This window comes from Vipera ursinii (genome assembly GCF_947247035.1).
Source record: "Vipera ursinii genome assembly, chromosome: 11".
Classification (NCBI taxonomy): Eukaryota; Metazoa; Chordata; class Lepidosauria; order Squamata; family Viperidae; genus Vipera; species Vipera ursinii.
This window is the reverse complement of record NC_139524.1, coordinates 18,125,301-18,153,077: the sequence shown is the minus strand read 5'-3', so window position 1 is coordinate 18,153,077 and position 27,777 is coordinate 18,125,301. Positions and strand designations below refer to the sequence as shown.

The 27,777-nt window shown below is 42.1% G+C and overlaps 1 protein-coding gene across 2 annotated transcripts; it reads right to left on the bottom strand.

The window, feature by feature from the left end:
- Nucleotides 1-81: 81 nt before the first annotated feature.
- Nucleotides 82-27,644, bottom strand: TMEM266 (transmembrane protein 266). Of its 2 annotated transcripts, XM_083371708.1 has the most exons (10): nt 27,276-27,644; nt 24,239-24,427; nt 19,497-19,651; nt 18,330-18,403; nt 16,606-16,662; nt 15,542-15,680; nt 14,545-14,660; nt 11,352-11,541; nt 2,832-2,894; nt 82-1,375 (listed from the first exon to the last, which is right to left on the bottom strand). In XM_083371708.1, the coding sequence occupies exons 1-10, from the start codon at nt 27,287-27,289 to the stop codon at nt 756-758; spliced, it is 1,617 nt and encodes a 538-aa protein (XP_083227834.1). In that variant the 5' UTR covers nt 27,290-27,644; the 3' UTR covers nt 82-755. The 2 variants fall into 2 exon arrangements, with proteins under 2 accessions (XP_083227834.1, XP_083227833.1); XM_083371707.1 differs by lacking the exons at nt 19,497-19,651; nt 27,276-27,644.
- Between the last annotated feature and the right edge of the window lie 133 nt (nt 27,645-27,777).

Sequence of the window (27,777 nt, the reverse complement as noted above, 5' to 3'; positions counted from 1 at the left end):
AAAAATGAAAACACTGATTTGGAATATTGCTTTTTTTAAAAAAAAATATTTTAATTAAAACTGTATTTGTAAAATGCCCGTTTTTTGTTCTGGTATCATGGAGGCAATAATTTTTTCTCCCCCGAAATATTTCTTCCCCAAAGTTCATGCTAAAAATAAGAGAACGCTTACTTTAAAATTCTTTAAAGTATTTAAAGACGTCTTTGAGCTGCATCGTTCAAAGCACTTCTTGAAAAACAGGGTTGTTTTTTTTCCTCCCCAGGAAGATCAAAAATACTTGTCAATACTTTATACAAATGGATTTATAATTGGTCACATACAAAGGGACATTGTAAGAAATTGTTAGGAGAGATGAGTGTTTTTACTGTACCCTGGTGAAACCTGATAGAAGATTGTCCGAAGTTCAGTAAAAAGGGTAGGATTTGTGTTTGGCTTGGCTTTAAAAAAACACACACCTTAAGAATCTATACATCTTTGAGGTCATTGTTTTAACAGCGTTCACCTCCCTTGCCCCCAAACACTTCCTCGAGGGCGACAGCCGAGGACTCCAGGTGGCAGAATTTGTTTGTCGATATTTTTTTTCGTGCTGGCTTTCGTAACTCATGCATTTTGAAAAACGAATTTCCGATTCTTAAATCCACACAGGATACCCACCCCGGAATTGGTTCCAGGGACCCCGTTTTAAAGCTTTAACGTGCCCCACCCCTGGCAAATCACTGACTGATCTGTCTGAACCGCTTCTTCAACCGTAAGGACTAGGAGTCCGGGATGCTGTTGAACCTTTGCTCTTTGGATTCCAAAGACGTGTACTTGTCAATCATCTGTGTTTTCTGCCGGAAGTGGATAACTGGCTTTTTCTGAAAGCCCCCAAAGTTTTCTTGGTTCTTTTTGTTGTAAATATTGACCCGGTGCTCCAGTTCAGGGCTGGCTGTGGCCGACCCCGCTGGGCTTGGCAGTTTAAGGTTAACGGGGTCCAGTCCCTTTTGGGTTAAGCAGGAGTCTTCTGATAAGGAGGACAACAGTTCTTGGACAACGGCATTATGGACTCTGCGATGGGGCGAAGAAGAGCTGACCTGAGCGCCTTGGGCTACCTGACAGGCCCGCTTCAAGGGACAATACTCGGAGGACTCCTCCCGAGTCGTGCTGCAGTCCGTGGAAGAGCCGAAGGTCTGGCTGCTGTCGCTCTGCGCACGGGTGAAGGAGCTGTCTGTGGACCTGGAGGCGCTGCCAGATGCGGCGCTGGTGGAAATCCCGTTGCTCTCCATGATCTTCATCGGCACTTCCACCATGAAGAGGTCGGAGGAGACGTTAGGCTGGTGGACATCAATGGCTGTGGTGGTGATGACGCAGAAGGCTCCTTCGGGCACACCGCTGTCTGTGTGTAAAGAGGCCAAAGGTTAGGTTGCGTTCAGAAGAGGGCCCTTCTAGAAATGAGGGGATATCCTGAGCTTCCTCAGGACTTTAAAACACACACACACACACACACAAATACAGTTGGAAGATGAGCATCGTTCTAACCTTGGATTTCTCGGGTATGGAGTTACTTTTTGGAGTCCTTGGTGCCCTTGGAGCTTGGCTGATGGCTTGCAGACATTTCATCACCTGACTGGGTAACCTCATCAGCACCTGAGGATCAGCATCATTATCACCAATACCATTAAAGTCCTGATGAGGTTACCCAGCTGGATTACGAAACCCCTGCAAGCCAACAACCGAGAAAGCACCAAGGACCTCAGTGCAATCCTGAGCTACAAATGTTGCCTTCTGGTAGGAGAAGAGAATATTTCTCACTTCGTTATTGTTTTGTTTGGTTTCCCCCAAGGAAAGTCACTTTTTTCCCAGCTGCCATTTAAGAGACCATATTTTTAAACGCAATTATTCAGAGCTTCCAGTGCATCCTTAAATTCTTAGAACTTTTAAAAATCGTAGTGCAGATCAGCCCTTGCTTTCAAAGCCCCCCCCCCCAGTTCAGGCACAATGATCGATAGGAAATTCTCCTTGCAAATGGCACAAAATGTAACTGGACAAGGTGTAATCTGCTCACTTTAATGAAGTCTAGAAATGAAAAAAAAATAAAAGACTGGTGTTTACCTGGATATGAAACAAGCCCACTACCCATTCTCAGTTCTCCATTCTCAAGAATTATATCCTTGCCCTATTTTCCAGCACAAATTGTTAACACTACTAACCAACGTAGCTCCCGAATCATCTGCTAATTCGGTCTTTTAATAACCAGCTCCTTCAAATAACAAACCTCTTTTAAGTGTTATTCATTTTATGAAAATCCATGTGGTCTACACCAGGGGACCCTAACCTTGGCAACTTTAAGACTTGTGGACTTCAACTCCCAGAATTCTCCCATGCTGGCTGGGGAATTTGGGAGTTGAAGTCCACAGGTCTTAAAAGTGGCCAAGGTTGGGGACCCCAGGTCTACACCAACTTGAGGGTCAAATGTTATGGGAGAATAATCAATTTGAATGGAAGTCATTCCTTGGAAGGTCCAACTATAAAAGCAGGGGTTGGGTTTTTTTTGGTGGAATAGGATTTAATTGCAGAATAGGAGTTAGTAGGGCTGCTCCTGGCCTCAGCTGCCACATGAGACAAGGAGGTGGATGTGAGTCACAGCTGCTTGTGTGAGCTGCTGAGGCAATGCCGGATCAGCATAAAGAGATCTCACATTGGTAGGCGATAATGTTCCTAGGGGGATGAAGAAGTTGGTGCTCCTTCTGGAATTCAAGGGGGAGCAATGAAGGGGCAGCAGGTTGATTGGGGGAAAGACCCTCTTAAAGACTCCACTGAAGGTGCCTCTACGTTTCAAAATCCAAGCTTACCACTGCTGGGTTCGTTGTAGTACTGACTGATGTAATTGTTCATGTCGTCTTTCACCGCGGTCTCTAGAAAGGCAAAACGGGAACCATTAATAGGAAACTCCAACCGTAGCCTTGGTTCAGATTTTCAAGAGAGGCTTCCATAATTCCAGTGTTCAGAAGCCTCTCCAGGCCTCGGAAGACTCTCAACACACTATCGTATTTTATACCAAGCTCGGAAGAGGAATTGGGGGGGGAGGGAGGGAGGGAAAGAAGATGGGTTTTCTGAAAGAGCGTTTAGGACTATTTTAACCAGGAAAAAAAAAACCCCGCACAGTCTTGTAAAGTTACAGAAAAAGTTCACAGCTCATGTTTCCACATATAACACGATGATACTGGTGGACAGTATCGTCAACTGCTAACTTTTCAGAGCCTCCAGAACTCAAGGGATACCGGGGTTGTTTTGTTTCTTCCCTTCACATGCTCAAGAAAGCCCTGCGCTTAACAAAAAAGAAGTTCCTCAGTTAAAGCTTCCTTCAAAAAATGCAAGTCACAAGTTTCAAGCTTTTTCATTTCACTTATTGGACTGTGTATTTTGGGGCCAGTAAAGGAGAAATCCATTCTTACTTAGAAGTAAGGAATAAACCTGAGTAAAGCGCTTATAAGGAGGACCCTTGTTTTATTAATTGATTAATGAAATTTTTATGTCACCCATCTCCCCTGCAAGGTGACTGTGGGTGGCCTTGTCTTCTGATAAACTGTCCCTCACTGTCACCAGACGACACAATAATGTAATTTGCTAAGGGGGTAAATTCTCAATATTTTTTCTCCGCATTTTGATAAATACCTCCTTCACAAAGAGTTAGCAACCTGTGCATATGGAAGATGAAAATGCCGGCTGCTCGGCAGAACATATGGGAGAGATGAAGCAAGTGCCCTCCAGATTTCAGTAACACACACACACACACACACACACACACACACACACACACACACACACACAAACCCTCCTATTTTGATACCGGAGAAATTGAGAGAATGCTAAAATGATCTGCAATGGAAATGGCAGAAGTCAATAAATGTCGTGACCTCGTGCGATTGGGCGGAAGGAAGGACAGGGAACGGACTGGGTTAGAAGTTCCAAAAATAATTCTGTTCGAAGGCACATGTGGGCAGGAACACCCAGCTCGAAAAGGCAACCCGATCCGCTCACTTTATGGCACACTGCATGCCGTCAAAAGCATCTACTCTTCTTTTATGTGGATGGGTGGTTTTTTTTTAAAAAAAAAATCCATTTCAGGAAGGAGGGGAGCAGCCAAACCTTGCTCGATCCTTTCAGTCGGAATCTCTTTAGCCACCACCCCCCTTCCTGGGATCTTTGTGGCTACTGCCCAGCCTTCTTCACAGCACATTAGTGGTTTGTAGGTGAAAGAAACAGATGTTTTCTGGGTACGCATTTATTTCCCTCGCCAGGCTCAAACCACGGAGTGCTGGGTAGCTGGACGAAGGAAGCTCTCGAGATGGCAATCTAAGCTGACATTGAAAGGGAACGTGGTTTCACCTCCTGGTTTCGCTGGCTTTTTAAAAGCTTTTTTGGCCCCTGTTGATCTTTAAATGCCTGCAGTCCGAGGGCGGCTTCTCTGCTAATGTCTCGAGTTTAGAAAGAAGCCTCGGTGCAGCTTAAGGCAAGCCCGTGGCTCGGGAAAACCCTGCCAGGCTTGTCAGCTACGTGTCGGTAAGATGCGTTTGGTCTTGTTCATCCATCACCAGGTCTACGAACCACGTGGAGCTGTTGCTGCAGGCACGGCTGGCGACCCGCTGTGACAGGAACGGCCACCACCACGGAGGACCCCACGGCGGGGTATCTCCATGGCAAGTCCACACTGCAAATGCTATGGATCCAAAAGGCTGGGAAAGTTAAGGAGGATGGCTAGCTGCACAAGCTCAGTTCCTCCACCATCGATCTGGCTCATGCAGCAGCTGACCAGATGTGTTTGGGGCTCTTAAAACAAACAAACAAACAAAAGTATCAGGACAACATTTTCTCATCAAAATGTGTTTTGAGTACTGAATTGGCTAAAACAAGTCCTGAAAATGACCTATGGCTTTTCCTCGAGAAAAGAAAAAGGAATGGATTTCCAGTTTTTCTCACCAAAAGGACAACCTACACACGATGAACGAGTTAGGGCGGTTAGGTCTGGATCGGACATCCCCCTTTCCTTAAGTGTTTTGCAGCAATCACAGGCGAACGTACCGTTCGCTGCAATGAGAGAAATGAAACCAGGCCTGCTCCATGTTCTCAGGTAAGATTGGTTTCAGCAGATGTAAATAATTCAAGCTCAAATCATGTCTCCATAAAGGATGAGAAACGTTCTGAGTACTTTATGTTTTGGCAGGAAAGTTACGAGTCTGAAGTTTTCTCTGCTGGAGAGAAGACGCCAACTGAAATATGCAGGGGAAGAGTCAGTCCCTCTCCCCAAATCGACAGGTGTGATCCTCCTGCTATTGGCCGAGTCCCTTCGTGGGGGCTTAAACGCTTTTAATGTTCCGCAAACGTCAGCAAGCACCTCGGCCACCCACTTCCCAGCCGCATCATCGGCTTTGCAAAAGGTTCCGTTTAGGTTTAAAAAGCCCTGCGTTTTCTGCCTCCCATTTTTTTTGTTTCTTTTAATCTTTTCCATTACTCCCAGCTGGTTTCAGCTTGCTAGGATTGAGTTCGAAGAGAGAGAAGGAAGTCATTCAGAAAAGGCTTTTTAAGACAAACCAGAGCTTCTCAGCTACGTAAAACAGCCTTTGACCTCCTGGAGGTCAAAAAAGTCAAGACGGCAGCAAAAATTAACGCAACCAACGCACTGTCCTTTTTTCTTTTGGATGGCATCGTTTCCTGCTACGTTCTGCAAGGAGAGGTAAACAACATCTACGTACCCTTCAAAAGGGGCAATCAAAAAACTAAAAAGGAAACGACAGGACCAACACATGCCCTCACTAGCAACCAATAGCCAGATAAGAACACCAAGATTAATACCAGAACTGCAATCAAGTAGTAAACGATACCCCAGTCAAGGAACTGCCAACTCAAGCAATCAAACAGTCAATAACAGCATAATTAAGGAGCTATCAGGAACGCTCCCACCAATACTGACGTGGCAAGCCACTAGGGCCAGGCTATACAAAGAGAGCAACTTCCTTCCAGCACGGATGAAGTTACCTAGCTGGGTAATGAAACGTCCGCAAGAAAACAACGAAGCTTAGAGAGCACCAAGGACCCCACAGCCTTCTACAGAATAACTTACCTTGATATTTTCTGCATTGCCACTTCAAAACTCTTTCCAGCCCAATCTGAAGAATGTGGGACTCTTGGCCAGCAAAACATCTGGTTTAATCTCATTAAAACTTTCTCTAACTGGACCTCACAATAATTGCCTGGGTAAATGCTGTATCTATAATTTCCTGTTTCTTAGCACAAGAACGGAATGTCCTCTTAGCTTAGCCCTGATCGCTTGTAATTAAAACTTTGCAATGTGTAAGAATAAGGTCTGAACTACTAGTTGGTGAGACAAATCTTTCGATAAAACTAGCCAAACGCTCCAGTTTGCTGAACAAGAAGCTTGATATTTTTTTTTTAAAATCCAATTTTTATTACACCAACTTAGGGAATCCCTTCCTGCGACAGACTTGAGCTACAGAAGATCAATGAAAATATGGGGCAAGGGCCTCTTAAGAAGATTTTCCCCACATGTACGCTAAATCAATTGATTACTTGTATGAGTTCTAAGCAATTAGATATCTCTAATCATCAAAGTGACAGCTAAAAAAACCAAGATAACAAATGCTGTTGGGAAATAAACGATTCATTCCTCTGCGGGCTTCTTTCCTTGACTAATATTTTTATAACATCCGGGGGCATTGATCCGACCTTTCAACAATAGCCTCCTCCTGTAATTATAGTATTCCGTTATTAACAAATATTATCTGGACCATCTTTTGATATTAAATAGGACAACTGATTCGTAATCCAACCTGTTTAAAGACACTACTGCATTGACTTCCTTGGGTCCCTTAAAAAAACAACCCCCCCTTTAACTTTTGTCTATATCGATTTGCCGTTTGTGGAGGGAAAAATGGCCGCTTGGATGAAAAACAGCCTAATGTCATTACTGCCTCCCCATTTTGGCTGCCTTATTGGGACTTCATTTAATAAACTAACTCGGTGTCTTTAGGGACAACCTAATAATCACCCACTCTGAAGTCCCAGGGACTTGCTTCAACCAGGCAGTAATTGTTTTAATGGACGGCCAGACAACGTCTCCTGGCTGCAGGAATTAACAGAGGGAAAGGAGAAAAGACTTCAGCACATCTCCAGCAATTAGGGTGTCACGTGCCCCTTGCTTTCCCCCCCTTCTAGCAGGAGAAAAAAAAGGAAGCCGGTTTGAAATATTAAAACACAGTTTCAAGACCTTTCTCTTCGCAAAGAATTCAAAAAAAAAATCTGACTTTAAACGAAGTCAGGAGTGCGTTTCTGCAAAGTCTAAAAAAAAAAGAAAGAAAAGAAAAAAAAGAGAGGGGGGGGGTCTCAGAAGAAAACTCGCAGTGACGGAAGAGATGAAAGACTCATAAAGGAAATTTTAAGAGGTTCGGAGCCATTAGGAGTCCATAAAGGCAAAAGCTTTTTCCTAAGATTTAAAGGCAGTTTTACAGCAGTGAACTTAGCGGTCGGCATATTGAACCGGTTAAGAGCTGCAATGGGGGTCTATGCAGACAGGGTCAAAAAAGGCAAGATGGTTGCTGGGAGGATGGTTACGGGTTTCATTGCAGGCTTCATTGTGAGCCCTTCCCCATGCAGATTGTCCTCAACTTACGACCACAATCGAGCCCAAAATTTCCGTTGCTAAGTGGGACATTGGTTAAGTGAATTTTGCCCCATTTTACATCCTTTCTTGCCACAGTTGTTAAGTAAATCACTGTGTTGTTAAGTTAGTGACACAGTTGTTAAGCGGAAGGGGAGACACTGCAACTGTCATAAGTGCAAGTCAGTTTCCAAGCATCTGAATTTTGATCACGTGACCCTGGGGATGCTGCAACGGTCTCAAGTATGAAAAACAGTCCTAAGTCCCTTTTTTCAGGGGCCGTTGTAACTTTGACCGGTCACTAAACGAACTGTTGTAAGTCAATCCTGCTTGCAATAGAAAGAGGAACTTGCTTATATAATTTATTTATTGCATTTATATGCTATCCATCTCACTATTGAGTGACTCTGGGTGGCTTACGTCATCATAAAACTAGATTAAAAACATTAAAATTAACAAAAATTGGGTTAACTAGGCACCAGTACATGAGTGGGATGGAAATGCGATCTCCTTCTTAGTCCACAATAAGCTTTATTTAACAAAAGTTAAAAAAAAAACATTCCTAAATGTTAATTAGCTTGGCCACCTTAATGATCATTGATCAGAAGCCACCTAGATTGTTGTTTCTCAACCTTAGTGCGTGGACTTCAACTCTCAGAATTCCCCGGCCAGCAATGCTGGCCGGGGAATTCTGGGAATTGAAGTCCACACGTGTTAAATTTCTCAAGGTTGAGAAACACTGGCGTAGTTCATCCAAGACACAACTGGCAGACTGGAAACAAACAAAAAACAAAAAAACCACACCTTTTTTTAGTGTGCCACGTTTCTCTGCCTTCTTACCAGAAAGTGAAACCAAAGAGGACCAGATTATTATCATAAAAGGATGACATCTTTTTTTTTAAGGGAAGTACTTTAAAACTTGCATACCACCTGCCAGCGCATCATTTCCCGTTATTTCATAGCTGCTTCGTGTCCTTAACTGCCAATTTTGGGAGATGATTCTAAAGGTCTGCAGGATGCTCGGTGCCTGGGGACGGGGGGGGGGGCTCTCACGTTTTCCTTCGAAGAGCCCTGATGCACGTGAGACGGGATGCAGAGACTTTGAAGGCAAATTCGAGCTTAACTTCACGAGCTTCGCCGTAAAAACGTTGCGCGCAGAGGATAGGAGAAAGGGAAAGGGGGCTGAAAGCCAGCAAAGTCTAATTTCTTCCCGAGCAGGTTTGCAACTCTTCACGGTCAAATCGTCTGGGGTGAATGTGTTCATTGTTCTCTATGGGCCAGGGAAATATAATTGGCTTTGGGGCGGAGAGTATCCCATTTCTCCGGAATCAGGCAAGAGTCTCACTCACTAAAAGCCCATTATTTGAACCTGGACTGAAGATCTCCAGGTGAGAAGATTTTGGAGGGACTCAGAAGCAACGTTTCCACTCTGGAGCAATATAACCTGTTTTAGCCCTCCGCTCTTCAGACATCAACCCTCCTTGTTTTCTGCAGCTGTAATGTAATAAAGGTAAAGGTTCCCCCGCACATGCGTGCTAGTCGTTTCCGACTCTAGGGGCCGGTGCTCATCTCCGTTTCAAAGCCGAAGAGCCAGCGCTCATCCAAGGATGTCTCCGTGGTCATGTGGCTGGCATGACTGGACGCCAAAGGCGCACGGAACGCTGTTACCTTCCCACCGGAGTGGTCCCTATTTTTCTACTTGCATTTTTACGTGCTTTCGAACTGCTAGGTTGGCAGAAGCTGGGATGAGTAGCAGGCGCTCACTCTGCTACGCGGCACTCGGGATTCAACCCGCCAAACTGCCGACCTTCTGATCGACAAGCTCAGCGTCCTAACCCACTGAGCCACCGCGTCCCTCTTGTAATGTAATACTAGTGGCTTAAATCCATTGGATGGGTCAATTCTCTACGGAGATTCTCAGTCATCCAGGATGTAGTTCTCTCAAAGATGCTTCCCCCCACTCCCCCAAAAGGCTACTGGGGCAAACTCATTTAACAACTGTTTCACTTAGCAACATAAATTTTGGAGTCAGTTGTGATCGTTAACTCGAGGATAACCTGTTTAGTCCAACTAAAGGCAAAGGCAAAATTCTCGTTTGTCTGAAGAGGCTGCAATCTATTTTCCCTTCTCTTGGACGCCATCTCCTCGAAAACAAATTCTAATGGATTCTAGTCCGTCTTTGTTTTCAAGCAGGCTGTGAATTCTAAGCACGCCTAAGTGTCCTCATGCCATGATACAGACATTAAGGGAGGATTTATTTGGCGGGTGGATCTGTTATGTTTTATGGATGACCCAGCTGAAGCACTCTGTGCTTGTAGCTGCCTAGAAACATAACTTGGAAAGTATAAAACTTTAAGGTGGGCCCTGCAAATCACAGGAATTTCGACACTACTTAGAAGTGTGCGCTGCTCCCTCCCGTTCCTAATGTAAACCCTCAGGGAACATATGCATAAATTATAAAGTATCCTCATGTATTCAGATTTAAAAGAGTAAGTAGAATGGATGTAAACCCACTTTGGAAAGCTACAACTCAGTATGAACAGGACCTGGCAATATCAGCAAAGTCACTTGACTTCTGCACAAATTACCACAGATAGTCTCTCGACTTAGGACCACAATGGAGCTGTGACGGTCATAAAACAGGCCACCCACGTGAAGCCCGACTTTGCGATCTTTTCTGAGGAAATTGTTGAGTGAATGCTGTGGACGTTAAACAAAACAATGGTTTACTGTAGGTCAGTTTTGCTGAAAATGCTGGTGTTCTGCAAAACTGTTGTAAAACATGGTTATGGGACCAGGGGGGATTGTTCAAATGGACATAAACATAGGCTGCCAACAGGCGGTCATACAGCTACTGGGATTGCATCAGAACTTTGGAAATGGGTCCTAAATAGGTCTGTAATTGTCGCTAAGCAAGCGGTCCTAAGTTGAGAACAACCTGCATAGATAAGAGGGATCCCTGTGTAACCAGTTGGTTGGAGATAACTGCAAATCCTAATGCCGTACAAATAGGTTATTTATTAGAGCTTTTACGAAGCGCTTTCTAAGCAACACACAATCAAAGCATCCTCCTGCAGAGTTTTTCATAGCTGCCAAGCTGGCTGGGGAATGCTGGGAGCTGAAGTCCGTACATCTTAAGGTTGGCCAGGTTGGGAAGCACTGTCCTACTGAATTTGGAATCCAAGACTCCTATCTGGGATGAACACAAACCCATTTCCTCAAAGAGCAGTCTCTCTGCATATTGTCCTGATCCTAAGATCCTGTTGGTCGCTTCCTTCTGCAACCTGGGGAAGTCTACGAACAGACACCACAGCTTTAAACACTCTTCACTAGAAGAAGGAGGAGGAGGAGGAGGAGGGAGGAGGAAAAGGAAAAAGAGGAGAAGGAGAAGGAAGAGGAGAAGAAGAAGAAGAGGAAGAGGAGGAAGAGAAAGAAGAGTAAGAAAAGAAAGAAAGAAAGAAAGAAAGAAAGAAAGAAAGAAAGAAAGAAAGAGAAAGAAAGAAAGGAAGGAAAGAAAGAAAGAAAGAAAGAAAGAAAGAAAGAAGAGAAAGAAAGAAAGAAAGAGAAAGAAAGAAAGAAAGAAAAAGAAAGAAAGAAAGAAAGAAAGAAAGAAAGAAAGAAAGAAAGAAAGAAAGAAAGAAAGAAAGAAAGAAAGAGAAAGAAAGAAAGACATAACGAGGGACTCTCGGCCACTTACCCCGAGCCGGACGCAACTCTGTGATGTTCGCGGTAGTTTCGTCATCGGAATCGCCCCCGGCAGCTACCACTTTGTACCAGTTTCCCGTCTGTTTCTTCAACATGTGAGGCACCTGCAAAGCTGCCTCTCTCTCAGCTGCCAGGTCCAGATCCTGCTGGGCCAGATGTGCCCGCAGCTGTCTAATTTCAAACTAAAGACAAAGAAAAAGAGGAAAAAAACGTTTTGTTTTCTTTAAAAAAATAAACAATAGCAATTAGCACTAGCGCTTAAGACTTGCATACCGCTTTACAGCCCTCTCTAAGCCATTTGCAGAGTCAGCGTATCGCCCCCCCCCCAACAATTTGGGTCCTCGTTTTACCGACCCCGGAAGGATGGAAGGCTGCATCAACCTTGAGCCGGTCCAGGATTGAACTGCTTGCAATGGGCAGAGTTAGCCTGCAATGGTGCATTCTAATCACTGTGCCTCCATGGCTCTTAATGTGCAATATGCAGAGGTACATTGCATGTAAATATGGATGCCCACATAAAGAGTGATATTCCGGTGCTGCTCCTAAAGAGCCATCTCAGCAGCAGAGTTTGAAGATCTCAGATCTGGGCAACATCTGTAAAAATGACCAGCTTGATCTGTTCAAACAGTTCAAGTTTTGAAAGGCTGACATAACAATGGTTCAAGGGCTGCTAAAGGCTGTCACAGGGTGGACATACTGCATTAAGGCATGGGTGAGTTTATCCACAATTAAGTGGATCCACTTAAGTGATTAAGTGATCCACTCACACAAAACTCCATATGGCTTATTCTGGCCCTGCAAGCAAACTGAGGTTGTGAAAAACTGGCATGGATGCACGCAACATAATTTGCACCAATGTTGTGTTTGCTCCAAGCAAACTGTAATAAAGAAGGCTTTTCTCTAATGGGAAATTAAATACATAAATGTGGCTATTATATTTGCATAAGCTCTCTGTGACCCTTCGTGTGATTCAAAAGAATCAGTCAGTTCTGAAAAGAAAAGACGCTATCAATTGACGACATCCATTTTAATGGTTGCTGTTCAATCGACCCACTCCTGTGGCTGCCTTTTGTAATGGGACGCCAGCCATCGCTAAAACTTAACAACTGCAGATTTTTCATTTATTTTGGTCTTTTACTCTTGACACAGACACACACTGTGTAAAAAGTTCACTCATTATTTTGTACAAATCCAATGCCTTTTCACATCGGCACTCTCATTTCCTTTCAATTTATTGCTTTGAAAATAGTTTTGTATGTACATTGCAGATTTTCTGAAAATGCAGAAATCTATCACCACCAAATTATGCACCTACATGAATTTAAAGGAAGGGGGGGAGAATCAAAGTTTATTGTTTTCATAATTGCAAACAAATGTAATTGCTAGCCTTTCTTTAAAAGAAAACATTGAAATTGCAGGCACAAACATTAACACTTCCTGAAATAAGTGTGAACTAAGCCTGATGGCAAATGCCATCAAAATACAAAGTCACAACATGACGCATGTGAAACAGAGCCATCTCTAAACTCACACAGAAATCAAATCAAGCACTTATCAACAATTACAGTGACCATAAAAGCCTCTTTAAAAATATGTGATATTTTTAACAAAGGAGGGTTACATATCAAACTGTTGTAAAACTGAGACACACATTCTAGATATAAATACATACACAAATGCACATCTCAATTTCCTGATATTTCTAGACTAGCAATGGCTATATGTACTTGGAATAGAAAGCTGTGGTTTCCAGCTTATACGTTTTTGCTACTGTTTTTTTTTACAGCCTCAAGGTCAAACAAGTCCCAGCATCAGAAGCCAGAGTTTGATCTTGGTTCTTTTGAGGTAGTTAAGAGTTTATTGTTTAACTGTGTCTTGTGCAAATCAGGAGTGCAAATGTTGGGGCCCCCAAGGCCCCGTCTGTGCTACCAAATCAGGCATTACATTGACGGACAAGAAGCAGAGCTGGACCACCCTCTAGGAAACCAGAAACTTGATTTCTGAGCTCTAAAACCAAAGCAAGGATAGTTTAACAGGTCTCAACAGCTCCCTAATTTCTCTCAGCGAAAGTCAGCCTTGGGAGAGAAAGTGTGATACGTGATCCCCTGAGAGATCCATTAAGTGGCGTTTTGTCTTTCCTGGGGAAAAAACGATCCCGCAGCATTTAATACGTGGATGTGTCAACATGGCCAGGAACATTAAATAAGTGGAAGCAAGCAACGGATACGTAACAGTACTGCTTTTCTAAATTCAACATTTTGGTACCATCAGCTAGAAATGCAGTTTTGGGAGGCCTGAAAACAACAACCAGCTAGAATTCGAGAGACGGCAAGCAGAACAAAAATGCTGTGTTTACACCAAAGGATGACCCTCGACTTATAATAATTTCCCCAAAAGCATCCAGAAAAAGCTTGGTACTATTGCCCCACAGATAACTGAACAGCGAAGAAAAGGAGAAAAAAATTGTTCAGGTGGTAGAAAAATCATTTAAATCCACCGGATAAAACATTCTCTTCCAGGAAGGCTTACTGCTCAGGCAAGTTGGGCTCTTTTAGAGGATGCAAGATGATCCCACCTCCTAACTCACAAGTAATTATTTGGAGAGAAAGGTAAGAGTCCAGAATTGCGTAAGAGATCAATGAAAATGAAAGAAGTGCCTTTGCTGCCACCATATGGCCAAAAGGCATAAGTGCAGCCTGGCAGTGGAGCATGGAGCATTGGCTAATGTGGGTCGACTGTGGACTGTTTCTGGCACCCAGGAGGATTTTTATATCTATATATCTATATCTATATCTATATCTATATCTATATCTATATCTATATCTATATCTATATCTATATCTATATCTATCTATCTATCTATCTATCTATCTATCTATCTATCTATCTATCATCTATCTATCTATCTATCTATCTATCTATCATCTATCTATCTATCTATCTATCTATCTATCTATCTTTATATCTATATCTATATCTATGTCTATATCTTTATTTATATATATATAAAAGCTTGTTCCCTTTAAGGCATAAATATTACAATGCTATTGCTGCAGTCCACATGCGGATTTTTGAAGATTCAGCCAAAGAGATTTTCTGCTTTCTAATTTTTCCTTAGCATCAGATGAAAATTAACAGACGAAAACTTTTGACATTGACATGAAAATACAATTGTGCCCTCTCACCCCCTGTTCTTGGCAGATGTGGGTCAGTCTTTCCAGCTGCTCGTCCTGGATAACCTTTGCTTTTTCGTACTGTTGAATGACCATCTCCATTTCCACTTTAACAGGCAGGACGTAGGCTGGAAATCAGAATCGTACAAATAGGGTCTTTCATATCAGATAAGAAGGCATTTCTCTACTTCTCATCAGAAATGCAGACTTTCTGCGGCTACCGAAAGCAGAACGGGTCACGATGCATCCCTTGACAAATGCAAAGTTAGACTCTTGAAAGAACCAACGTGCAATTAAGAGAGAGGATAATTCTGAACAACCCTCTTTAAGATAAGATTCTCTCAGCTTGTCAAAAATCATCTATTGCCTCCACGTCTTCCTTTTAAAAGGAGGATGGCTGAAGAATTCTGGGAATTGAAGTCCACAAGTCATAAAAGGACCAAGTTTGAAGACCCCTGGTCTAATGTAGTGTTTCTCAAACTTGGCAATTTTAAGACTTCAACTCCAGGCTAGCTGGGGAATCTTGGGAGTTGAAGTCCACACATCTTAAAATTGCCAAGCTTGAGAAATATTGGTCTAATCATGGATCGCAGGTGGATTTTCACATGCAGTTTCTTTAAAAGAAGTTACTAAGAACTTGAACTGCTCAGCCCCTGAGCTGGTGCTTCTTTCTTTCTCCAAACCTCCACATCCTGCCTGCAGATTACTTTTTTTCCCCAAAAAATTCTAATTGCCCACACAAGCACATTATTGCATCTGTTATGACACTGGGACAACAAAACATGTGACTTAAGTACATTGTGAATTTGTTTATCTTCTCAGCGAGAGCCAACTGGTTAAATCTCTGTTTTCTGTTTGAAATTAGCCTAAAATTGATGTTATCCATTTAACAAAGGAATGGCTTGTTTTTATTTGTTAATTTTTCAAATTTATACAGCTACTCCTCTCGCCAAATGAGTGGGCAGCGCACGACCAAGCTTAAAATAAAAAAAATTCACTGTTGACTTACCATCAATAATTCGTTTGACTCTCCAAATTCTCAGGGTAATAATGAGACTAATAGCATCCCATGGACTGCTTGGTCCATTAGCCACTGTAGATGCCACCATGGGAGCCAAAGATAAGATGATTACAGCACCATCAAATACCTAATATGAAAGGGATTTCACAGGAATCACATATACATTATTTTTGAACAGGTGCATCTGTGGGAGATAAACAGGTTGAGTCCGAGGGTAGGGTAGGGTCAAATGCGTCATCAGTATGGAATCCTTATGCAGCCACAAGAGATCTATGGCCGTGGATTCCACTGACTCTTTTCAAGTGTGTATAAGTAACATGTAATAAACCTGTAGTACTTTTGAACTTTATCCTGAATCCTGGTTTCTTGCGCCTTACATTATCAAGCGACAATCCAACCCGTTCTCTTCTTTGGATCCATACTGGATATTTTACCCACGTTACCCATACTGCATTTGTCATATTTACATAATCACATTTCAAATGGATTGTCCTACACAGGTAGTCCTTGACTTATAAGAGTTCACTTAAGTCATCATTCCAAGTTACAATGGTGCTGGAAAAAAATGACTTATGATGGTCTTTCACACGACCGTTGCAGCATCCCCCTGATCATGTGATCAAAATTTAGACAATTGGCAACTGGCTCGTATTTATGACGGTTGCAGTGTCCTGTGTCGTGTGATTCCCTTTTGTGACCTTCTGACACAGAGTCAATGGGGAAGCCAGATTCACTTAACAACTGTGTTACTAACTTAACCACTGCAGTGATTCACTTAACAAGAGTTGCAAGAAAGGTTGTAGAATGGGGCAAAAGTCACTTAACAAATGTCTCACTTAACAAGAGAAATGTTGGGCTCAATTGTGATTGGAAGTTGAAGACTACGTGCAGTTTAGCAGATTCCATGCAAAGGAGCTATAGTTTGGGCAGAATATACCTTGCCTTTTGACTTCAACCTGGTTGCTACAACGAGTAGCAGAAACGTGAGCAATGCCCACCAAGGTTTGGGCAAGAGGGACATGTCATGAAAGATTTTGCTACTGTGGACTTACCTCTATTTTGTTTTCAATATAGTCCCATATACCAAGTACGACTATTCTCAAAATAGTCTAAGGAAAGTCCATGTTGGGAAACAAAAGTTGGGGGGGGGAAGGAGAAGAGAGGAAATTAGCATTTGTCTTTTACACATTCATTTAAAACATGCTGACATCAATTATATTTAAAGCTTATTCCCTTCTTAAAAAGATGCCCTGCTTCCACCTCTTCCAAGTTCTAGGAATAATGGAAAAGATAAGTAAAATTCCAGACTAATGGGGACGATCTTTTCAAGTTTAATAGCAACCATTCTCCAACTCAGAAATGAGTAGCATTGCTTAAAGTCTCCATGGATCCTACTTTCAAGTTAGTTTAACAACAACAACAACAACAACAACAACATTATTAGTTGATGATGATGAAGAATGTCCCTTTCATAGATTTTAGTGGACAAGAGCTGCCAAACATTTTAAACAATTTGCAAATGCAAATGTTTTTTCTCAGGGTGGAAAAGTGGTACCCGCTTAATGGCTGCAATGATTTATGACCCAACTGTAGTCGTAAATTGAGGACCACTTGTAAAACAAGCAGCAAGAGGGGAATTCATGAACTAGTCCTAATTTTGTGGGGGCTGCTCCAAAGATTTCATCCTTGGGCTGTTCAGCTGGGAAGGAAGATTAATGCTCTCATCCCCACTCCTGTGATATGGTTAATTAGAGATGAGCCTAAAACAATCCCAGGGATACAACTGTTTCTGATTGAGTGGGGTGTCAGGAGGATGCATTGAGCCTGCCCACAGTTTAAGTGAACACAACTGCTAAGCCAATTTCATGCCTTATTAGAAGTTTGGCAAGAAAATATGTTCCTAATGAAGTATGAATTTGGCCATTTACAAGTAGGCAATGAGAAATTAAATCTCTTTAAAGAAATTAAATCTCTCTATTCAAATAAATCTCTCTTGCAAATAAGAGTTTAACAGAACTTGGGCAGTTTATACCAGGGGTGTCCAATCTCTGCAATTTTAAGACCTGTGGACTTCAACTCCCAGAAATTTCTGGGAGTTGAAGTCCACAGGTCTTAAAAGTTGCCGAGGTTGGATACCCCTGGTCTAAACCATTTGGTTTACTTTTCTTGCAGACGTTTCATTACCTAACTAGGAACGCCATCAGTGTTGGAAGGGAGTGGGGTTTGCAGTGTGGAGGTGAAGGAGGAGGACGACTGTGGGCTCCTTGGTGCTCACTGACCTTGGTTGTGACCTTGGTTACAGACATTTTGTTAACCAAACTGGGTAACCATCATCATGGTGCTAGTCAAGATGTTTTTTCATTCTAGACTTAATTCTAGCCTTTAATTGAGATGTTTTTAATTGTAGACAATACCACAACTAAGTCCTCTGGGACTCTGTAGAGGCCAATTGTCCTGATTTCTATTGATCTGGCTACTCATTTCAACACTTCAAGTGACAATGGAAGAAGTGTCTGTCAATAAAAGTAGCTATTTATGGCTCTCTCTGGTCTCAAGAGACTTACTGGGACATTCTGGGTTCTTACTCAAGAGTATCATCTGTACACTGGTCTTCCCCCTATGATTAGCACATTAAAATTAGCTGGGGAAAGCCTGTTCTGAAAAGTGAAAGTCTGTTAAGTTCCAATTAAAAATATGTTTACTGAAGGATAGGGGAAAAAACCAAAACCCCAACCATATTCCTTTTCCCTACAGTTACAATTCCTATTTCCCTCACCTCTGAAAAGAAGATAGATAGGATAACCAGACTGATCCAGTGAATGACGCCAGCAAATTGTGATGCGCTTGAAACTACAAGGAAGAACAAAAAAGCAAGTTACACGCGACGTGTGTCATGCGTAGGCCAAAGCAGGACGGTCAGTCTTAAAGTGTATTTTAAAAGGAAATCCAGCTGTCTATTTTCCTTCAATTAATATCACAATTTTGTTAAAGCCGGCTCAAGACCAGGAAGTCGCAGAAACCTTAAGATTTGTAAAGAGAAGGCAACGATAGAGACAAAATCCTAATGGCAGAACTCCTCAGAAAGTGGAATGGGACAATTCGGTGTGGGCAAGTTGCTGTGGCCAACTCGCCAGGGGACAATTTAATAATTCACTTTAATTATTTAAAATCAATTAAAAAACATTTCGATTTTTGTCATTCGCATTTCATGCTATCCTTCCTTTTGCATCCTTTCTTGAATGATTCTATTCCACCCTTTCTTTGATATTAGTGTAACCCGAGTCCTGCAGAGAGTTCTCCCATGGTGAGTTGGTAAATTATCAGAGTGTGCTGTTGGTTCAAAGACAATATTATGGGCAACAAAGTTTACAAAGGCTTTAGGAGAATTTTCAGAACATCGGGTTATGGGTCAAAACAAACATTTATTTATTTATTTTATTATATTTATATACCGCCCTTTCCCGAAGGACTCAGGGCGGTTTACAGGGTAATTAAAAAACCAAGATACAAAAGTTAAAAACAAATTTTAAAAAATTATATTTGTCCCTGTATAAATAAAACCCAGTGAACGATCCAGACTGGATCCTGCAAAACCAACATGTTTGGAGCAGACAATATTTGGCCTACACTGGAACCTTCAACAGAAGGACATCCGTCTTTTTTGTAGAAACATTCCCCAAATCTTATTTCGCACACACCTATTACCCTAACGTGAGAATAGGACAGTGACTGTTATCGCGCAAACGAAACCCACAGAAAGCATCCTGGCCAAATCAATATGGCAGTAAGCGCGCACAAAGAAGGACCACAAAGATGCTATCGGTGCCGTTGTAACTTCAAACTGTCACTAAATGGAGAACTATCTGTATCCTGTGGTTTGCTCAAACATTTCAGGAAGAAAAAAAATAAAAATAAAAGCAAGGGTTAAAGGCCTGCTACTCACACTGGAGAAGCTTTATATCTATTAGAAGCTCCAGAGTCAGAAGAACCACCACCAATACTACACAGGCTAGCAGGAAACCGTTGAGACTCGCACTGAGCAAAAATACCTGCCAGACGGCCGCTCGCCTCCCGCAGCAGGGCTTAAGCCAGTTAGATCTGAAGGGAGAAGAACAGAGGGAAGGAGGAAGAAGTGGAAGAGAGAGACGAGAAAAAGGCAGACAGGTAAAGAAGATCAAGACAGAAGCAGCCGGGTTCTCTTTGAGCAGAGAGCGGTTGGGGTGTTTAAGATCCACGCTCGTATTTAGTGGCCGAATTTATACCCTGCAAATTTATAGGATGCAAATTTAATCTGGGGTTCTTCATTTCACCTCCGTAGTAGCCATCGTAGATAGGATGTGAACTCCTGAGCTTCCATACTTTGTCCCGATCCAGCCCCTAAATCATCACACCGCCATATTATTAATGAGACGTATCTTTGTGGTACAAGGTATAGTAGACTCAACCCAGCTGTTTAGTGAAGGTACCGTGCTCCCTGCACGCCTGGTGTGTAAGTCCAGTTTGCAAAGTTCTCGGTCCAATAAGCAGGCGCAGAGGGAATCCAGATTCAACCCAGAGGGTTCCTTTTGTACAAAATGGGCAAACAGCAAAGAGGAGCAATGCAGGATTAGACCAAAGGCGTTTACTCAGGCTGCGCATTGGCCAGTTAGAGGGTCAAAAGCAAGATACAAGCTTGAGAACCCGCACCTATTGACCTTCGCCATCGGTGGGTTCTTATTTATTATGTATTAAATTTATATGCCGCCCGTCTCACCAAGAGCTGACTCCTAGGTGGCTTAAAGATGTATGGTTTCCAAAGTTGAAATGACTAAATAATAACGATGCCAACTGGAATCTCTTAACAGGTTTATTTTCCTGCATGATCTTATCTAATTGTCCATTAAAGTCGGCGGACATCAGAATTAGAATCCAGGACCCTTTTAGATATGTTCAAAAAAACACATTTCTACATCTAGATTAAGCAACCTGCTTTGATGATTTGCCATATGATTGTTTTATTCCACTCGGTGTGTGCGTGTCCTGCAGAACCGGAATTTCCAATTTTAATTTTCCAGAGGATCAAGGACTGCCCGGGTACGAAGCCTAGCGAATTCTTCGTACAACTTTAACTTCGAAACAAACAAGGGATGAAAATAAACGTTACTGCTTCTTGTAGTTTCCTGCTTTGGCTGTTGCCACTATTCCTACATTTTGACATTTTGTATTAGTAAAGCAAGTTAAGTCCACACCTGCTGCCCTACATCCAATCAAAGCACTAAAATTACTTTATCCAGCAGTGAAGATCAGCTTACTGCAACACTGGCTACCTGAGAATTTTAATTTCAGACGCCAAGGACTGATTGAACAGGAATCCTTTCTGGTATGCAAAGCGTTTACTCTTCCTTGAAACTTCTGCCAATGCAACAGAATGTGTGCTTTCACTATAGGAATTAAAGTTCTAGAGCAGGGATCTTCAAACTTGGCCCTTTTATGACTTGTGGACTTCAACTCCCACAGTTCCTCAGCCAGTGTGCCTGGGTGAGGAATTCTGGGACTTGAAGTCCACAAGTCATAAAAGGGCCAGGTTTGAAGACCCCTATCCTAGAGCAACTATTATTAAGTCTTTACATAATGCAACAGAAGGGAGTGCACCAAACTCAGACCCAAATTTACTAATCAACTTTGTAAGTCCTTCTCTTAGGACTTCAACTGGCGTCTGTCAAAAACTGGGGACTCATTACAGATACGGAGGAGTTACACGGATGCTATTTCTGCTATTTTTTAAATTGTAGCTAGCAGATGATCTACTTACATTGAAAAAATAAACAGCTGCATCCTTCTCCCAACAATATTTCTAGATTCTAGAATCCAGGTTCCTATTTGATTCCTTTATATGTCATACTTAAATATTTACTGAAGTGGACTGTTCCTCCAATGGGATTTTCCCATGTATTTTACCAGGAAACATAGATAGGGCAGCCTAGAAAGGTAAGTGCCCTCTTAACCAGACCCAAGCACTCCGAATTTGTTGACGATGTCCATTTTCCTCTCTGAGTTAATGGTGACATAACCCTAACCTTCTAATTCTGTGACTTTTAAAAATTCCCAGAATGGACAGCTTTGCTGGAGGAATTCTGGGAGTTGAAGTCCACAAGTCTTAAAGTTGCCAAGTTTGAGGACCCTTGATTTAGAGTGAGTGTGAAATATAAGGCTGTAATTTTAACTGGGACTCACCTTGTTAAAAGGAAAAACAAAAGTGAGAGAAATTGGAATTACTGAAATTACTACCAACAAAAAGATATAATTAAAGATCAGGATCAGTTAGAAAATCCCATTTTTAAAGTCTTCAGTTACAAAAACATGTGTGTTTATCATTCTTTAGGGATGTAAGTTATAGTTCGTAAATTATACTATCACTTAAAAGCAGTGTATTACTATAACAATAGACACCTAAAAGGATCATAATCAAAGAACATTAGCCTCCTTCAAACATATTTCCAGTTGCTAGCAAAATGGTAGAAGATGCCTGAATTTTACCTGCCAGACAGTTCCTAGAACTGACTAGATGTAAGTTGCAAAAATCAGATAAAGTTCTTTCCAGTTTTAAGTAGGATACTTAGATAAACACACAACAATTTGAAGCAAATTTCTAAACAAATTGAATTTCTTTGAAGGGAAAAAATCAAGGCACTTTCGTCAGCAAAGGAGCATTTATGGAAGTAAATAAAATTTGGGGGTTTTGTTTTAAAAAAAAAAACAGGCTGATATGCGAGATTCCTGGTGTAAATCTATTTATACATTTCTTCTTAAATTGGGAGATTTTAAAAATATGCTGACAGGGAAAGATCAGCAATGCCAATTTACGAAACAAAGGAGACATGTGGGTCTCACAGCAGCCTTTCCCAGTGTACAAAGCCAATTATATTACTAACTGACAATTTTTGTAATATACCGCTGTTTAAGCAAATGCTCAACAACGAATGAGAGGGGGGAAAAGATTACCATAATACTCTGGTAATGAGCCACTACAAACACTTCCACTCAAGCTGCTAACAGATGTCACAGTTTCCGCTATCTTGACTTGGAGAAGGGGGAAGGGACGTTATGCCACGAAACGCAACTCCGTGCCACGTGAAAGGACGTGGGAGTTTTGCTCAGAACTGACTGCAGAATACAGGCTACAGCAGCATCCAATTTAACAAAGGGAAGTATCAGCCCTTAGGTCCCAAAACAAGCGAACAAACAATATGTTTGTATGTGCTTGTGTGTATCTTTCTCTCTCATCTATAAAAGGTAAAGGTTCCCCCGCACATGCGTGCTAGTCGTTTCCAACTCTAGGGGTTGGTGCTCATCTCCGTTTCAAAGCCGAAGAGCCAGCGTTTGTCCGAGGACGTCTCCGTGGTCATGTGGCTGGCATGACTAGACGCCAAAGGTGCATGGAATGCTGTTACCTTCCCACCGGAGTGGTCCCTATTTTTCTACTTGTATTTTTACGTGCTTTCGAACTGCTAGGTTGGCAGAAGCTGGGACAAGTAACAGGCGCTCACTCTGTTACGCGGCGCTCGGGATTCAACCCGCCAAACTGCCGACCTTCTGATCGACAAGCTCAGCGTCCTAACCCACTGAGCCACCGCATCCCATCTATATCTATATCTATATCTATATCTATATCTATATCATCTATATCTATATCTATATCTATATCTATATCTATCTATCTATCTATCTATCTATCTATCTATCTATCTATCTATCTATCTAGACAGACAGACAGACAGACAGACAGACAGACAGACAGACAGACAGACAGACAAGGTCTGGAAGATGGGACATGTAAAAGAATCCAGAAGTTTTAAGATGAGGCCCTCATTTTGTATCTGTTAAAAGTTAATTCCTACTTCAAATCTGCTGTAGAGCAGAGGTGTCCAACCTTGGCAACTTTTAAGACCTGTGGACTTCAACCCCCAGAATTCATGGCTAAATATTTTTTTTCACATTTTTGAAAAGCACTCTCTTTTTTTTAAATCAATGTACGTATTTTTATCACTGAACTACATTCATAAGCTAAAGCTCTTTAAGCCAAAACAGGGAAGCTGCTATTTGTACTGCCTGGAGAACTTGGCTAAAAATTCATTTTTGCCTCCAATTCTGCATTATGTCCAGATCAGCCTGAATCTTATTTCTTCTAAGGCCCTTTTTAGAAGAACGGGCTCTGCTGTGTTTGCCTAGCTAACGTTTCCAGCCTAAAAGCATTTTATGAACCCAAAAGTTACACAGCCTAAAAGCCTTTTACGACCCTTATTTCCCATTACACATAGTAAGATATATAAAAGGAAACAGCCTTTCGGAACCTCCTGTTTCTAATTAAGACATGGGAACCCGTTACGAAACTGACAAAAAGTCGGGAAACTAACGTCTTATGTTCAACGAAAGCAACAATAACCAACCCCCTTTCCCTTGTCACGGGGTCAGTATCCTGATTTTAAGGGCTCTAAACAAACAGCACGATTGGTTAAGAGCAACAATGCAAAATCGAGCTGGCCTGAGGATGGATCCAGAGATTAGGACAATGATTTTTATAACAGCAAAAGAAGAAGAAGAAAAGAGAGCGAGAGAAAGAGTTCCTTTTCTGTAAATTAAATTACTGAAATATTTTTTTAAGAAAAGTTTGGGGAGTTCAAAGTAAGTCGACGGATGCTTGCTTACCCTTCTCTCTGGTAGTCCTCATCCAAATTGGAGAAGAGCTGGGAGCCTGCAACGGACAGATCCAGCGCAGCCAGGGGCAAATCCCGATAGGCGAAATTGACCAGCTGCACCGGGGCGACACTTCTGGTCTCGTCTTCTATTTGCTGTGAAATTATTTCCACCTCGGAAACTCCACCTTCTATAGGAGGCCTGACCAAGTCATTAATGAAAAAAAAAACAAAAGACAAAAATAAGAACCAGCCCCCCCCACAAGTGCAAACTCCTATTTGCTTTAGTCCTCGACTTAACGACGGTTGGTTTAGTGACACCTCCGAAGATAGGACGGCACTGGAAAAAGGGACTTATGATTTATGAAAAGAGTTTCCAGCCTCCCCGCGGTCATGTGTTCAAAATTCAGAGGCTTGGCAACTGGCGTGTACTCGTGACAGTTCCAGCGTCCTGGGGTCACGTGATCCCCTTTTGCGACCAAAATCAATGGAGGGAAGCCAGATTTGCTTAACAACTGGGTTACTAACTTATCAACTGCAGTGATTCACTTAACCACCGTGGCAAGAAAGATCGTAAAACGGGGCAAATGTCTCACTTAACATAAATTTTGGGCTCGGCTGTGGTCATAAGTCAAGGACTGTCTGATTAGAAGTCTTTCTGTCAGTCTTCCCAGGTAAACCAGATAGGAAACATGACCAGGTGAGCGAATTCTACTTTACTCTAAGGCAGGGGTAGGCAACCTTGGCCCTTTCGTGACTTGTGGACTTCAGCTCCCAGAATTCCTGAGTCAAGATGGCTCAGCTTGGAAACCTCTCCCTTTTCCCTCAGCATGGCTGGCTCAGGGATTCTGGGAGCTGAAGTCCACGAGTCACAAAAGAGCCAAGGTTGCCTACCCCTGCTCTAAGGCTACTTTAACAAGGTCATTCCCACATCCTTACACTTTCATAAAACATAAAGATGCACAAGTCTCTCCGAGCAAAGCTACCAACTTAACCAAATATAGGTAGACCACTTTCCTGCACGGGATAGCAACGTTTATTTAAGGTGTGGGAGAGAAATTTTTACTTAAAAATACTATTAATGAATACAGAGGACATCAATGTGTCAATATCCCTAGCCGTATCTCAAAGATTTGGGTACCAAAAGATTGATTCTGGATTGTTACAGTTCCTGGAATAAGCTATGTTTGGGGTCCTATTTGAATAATCCATTTGTAATGTGAATTGATTTCACCGGGGTCAAACTTCAAGCCATCAGATATCCTCAGAACCAGGTTTATGCCGACACTTTCCTGCAGATTCTTTTCTGGACCCACTGTACACCAGATTCAATGCACAAAGGAGATTCCAGTTTGACTCATGGCAGGGCATAGTTATCAATCTCTTTAGCAGAAGCCAGACTAAAAGTGGTTTGGAAAAGGAATGCAGAGTGGATTACCGAGAACCAATCCATGGCTTTAAAGCAGCCATTACAGTAGGTCTACAGGGGGAATGGAACCCAAAATAAACTCAAAATAACCCCACCTTGAGTCTGTTTGGTATAAAGCGGGGCAGAGGGAAACTGTGGCAAGCTTTCAAAATTCCGTTACTATATCCTATAACAATAAAGTGAAGTTCCAGTTGTCCTTACCATGCCTGTTTTCTAACCTGGCTTATCTTATAGGGACCCAGGAAAGCAGAGCATGTGAGGAAGAGTCTCAAGATGACTCCACTTTGATTCTGTACGGTATAAGAGGACGCAAAGGAAACTCTGGTGGGCTTTCAGGCTTCTATTATTATACCCTGCAACAATAGTGACATTCATATGATCTGTGCTATTTCTTATTCTGGCTTCCTTTGAACGGCTGACAAATACATAGTGAAATCTTGGTGAAATGATGAAGGAAAACAGGATTAATTATCCCACTTCAATGGCTGCCTTTCAGAGTGTCAAGAGGTCTAAATCAGATCTCCCACCTGACACCCTCTCAGTAATACAGGATAATGGGCTAATAAACATCATGAGACTGGAACAAACAAGGTAAGGTGAGCAGGGGGGGGGGAAGCTTCATGTTCAACTTCTTTTTGATGATGCACTGATTTCTCTCTGGAAAAAAAGTGTTTAAAATCCTCTAGTGAATTAAATGGCCTGGATAATCAGCCAGATAATTATAGAAGACGCTCTATTCCAGGGGGCAAATTATGCAAGAATATTTGCCCCAAACAAAACATCTGCTTTTCATACAAACATGAGGAAGTGAAAAAGGGAACAGCAAACCATATTATATCCTCTTGTTTCTAGATAACAAAAGGAAAAAAAAGTAGCAGCAACCAGGTGTACTTGAGAAGAATATATTACAATAGAGCTAGACAGTCAGACCATCCAACTATTTTTGATTACCATCAAACCCAGTTATCATGACCAACAGTTAGGGATTAAGACTCAAGGTTGACTCAGCCTTCCGTCCTTCCAAGGTCGGTAAAATGAGGACCCAGATAGTTGAGGGACAATAAGCTAACTCTGTAAAGTGCTTAGAGAGGGCTGTAAAACACAGTGAAGTGGACTGTAGTCCGTGCTTTTTTTTGAAAAAGAAAAAGGTGCCGGAACGCACACATGTCATACAACCCGCCTTGCCTACCCTACAAGGTTCCATCCCAAAAAAGGTGCCGGAACTCCGTTCTGAGCGTTCTATGAGGAAAAAAAGCCCTGACTGTAGTTTAAAATTACGTGGGACGGATAAAGATGTCTGGACGTGTTGAAATGATATGTGCATAGAATGGAACCTAAAGCTAAACATAAGCCCGTTACACCGAGGAAGAAATGATGGTAGAAAGAGGTTTTTCTTTTAAAAAAAAACAAAAAAAAGAGCTCCATGTGAAATGAAATGTTGGAAGGAAATGGGGAGATTTTACAGGTTATCCGTATAAATGAAATTTTTCTACTACTGCAAATGTCCAACTTTCCTGGCCAAGAGAGACTTAATTCATCGCCGAGTGCCTTTTCGTATCAAACAGAACACCTTCTGGGAAAAGCAAACTCAAGACATTCTTATTCAAACCTCAGTACCCACTGGGGATTGGTCATGTTGAACGACGAAACCGAGGCAGCGCTTGTCTAGCTGTTTCCAGCTCCTCAGTCATGAATAGGTCGCATCACAAGGAGAAAATTCTTAAAAAGAAAAAGAAAAACACGAAATTAAAACGTGTGACTTACTGGCAAAACCTCTTTATACACCTAAGGCATAAAAGCAAACACGAGCATTAACGCTGCTAACAATCCTTAGGAAGTCTTTCAACACATAAGCAGGTTAGATAGATTTTAAAATAAGGTGAAACCAAGCCGTTGGCTTACCAGGTCCAGGCAAGACTCAATTTGTGTGCAGAATGAAAATTTTAAGTCCTTCTTCCTTTTGGTGTCTGGGTGTTGACATTTAGGATGAATAGGCTCATGTGTTGATAAGGAAGCTGCAGAGAAGCAGTGACCTGGCATTTACTTCTAATCTGCCTACATCAGCAAAGGCTGAATTAATCTTTCTTCCTGCAAGCAGAATACTGTGGGACGCTGAAGGGCCT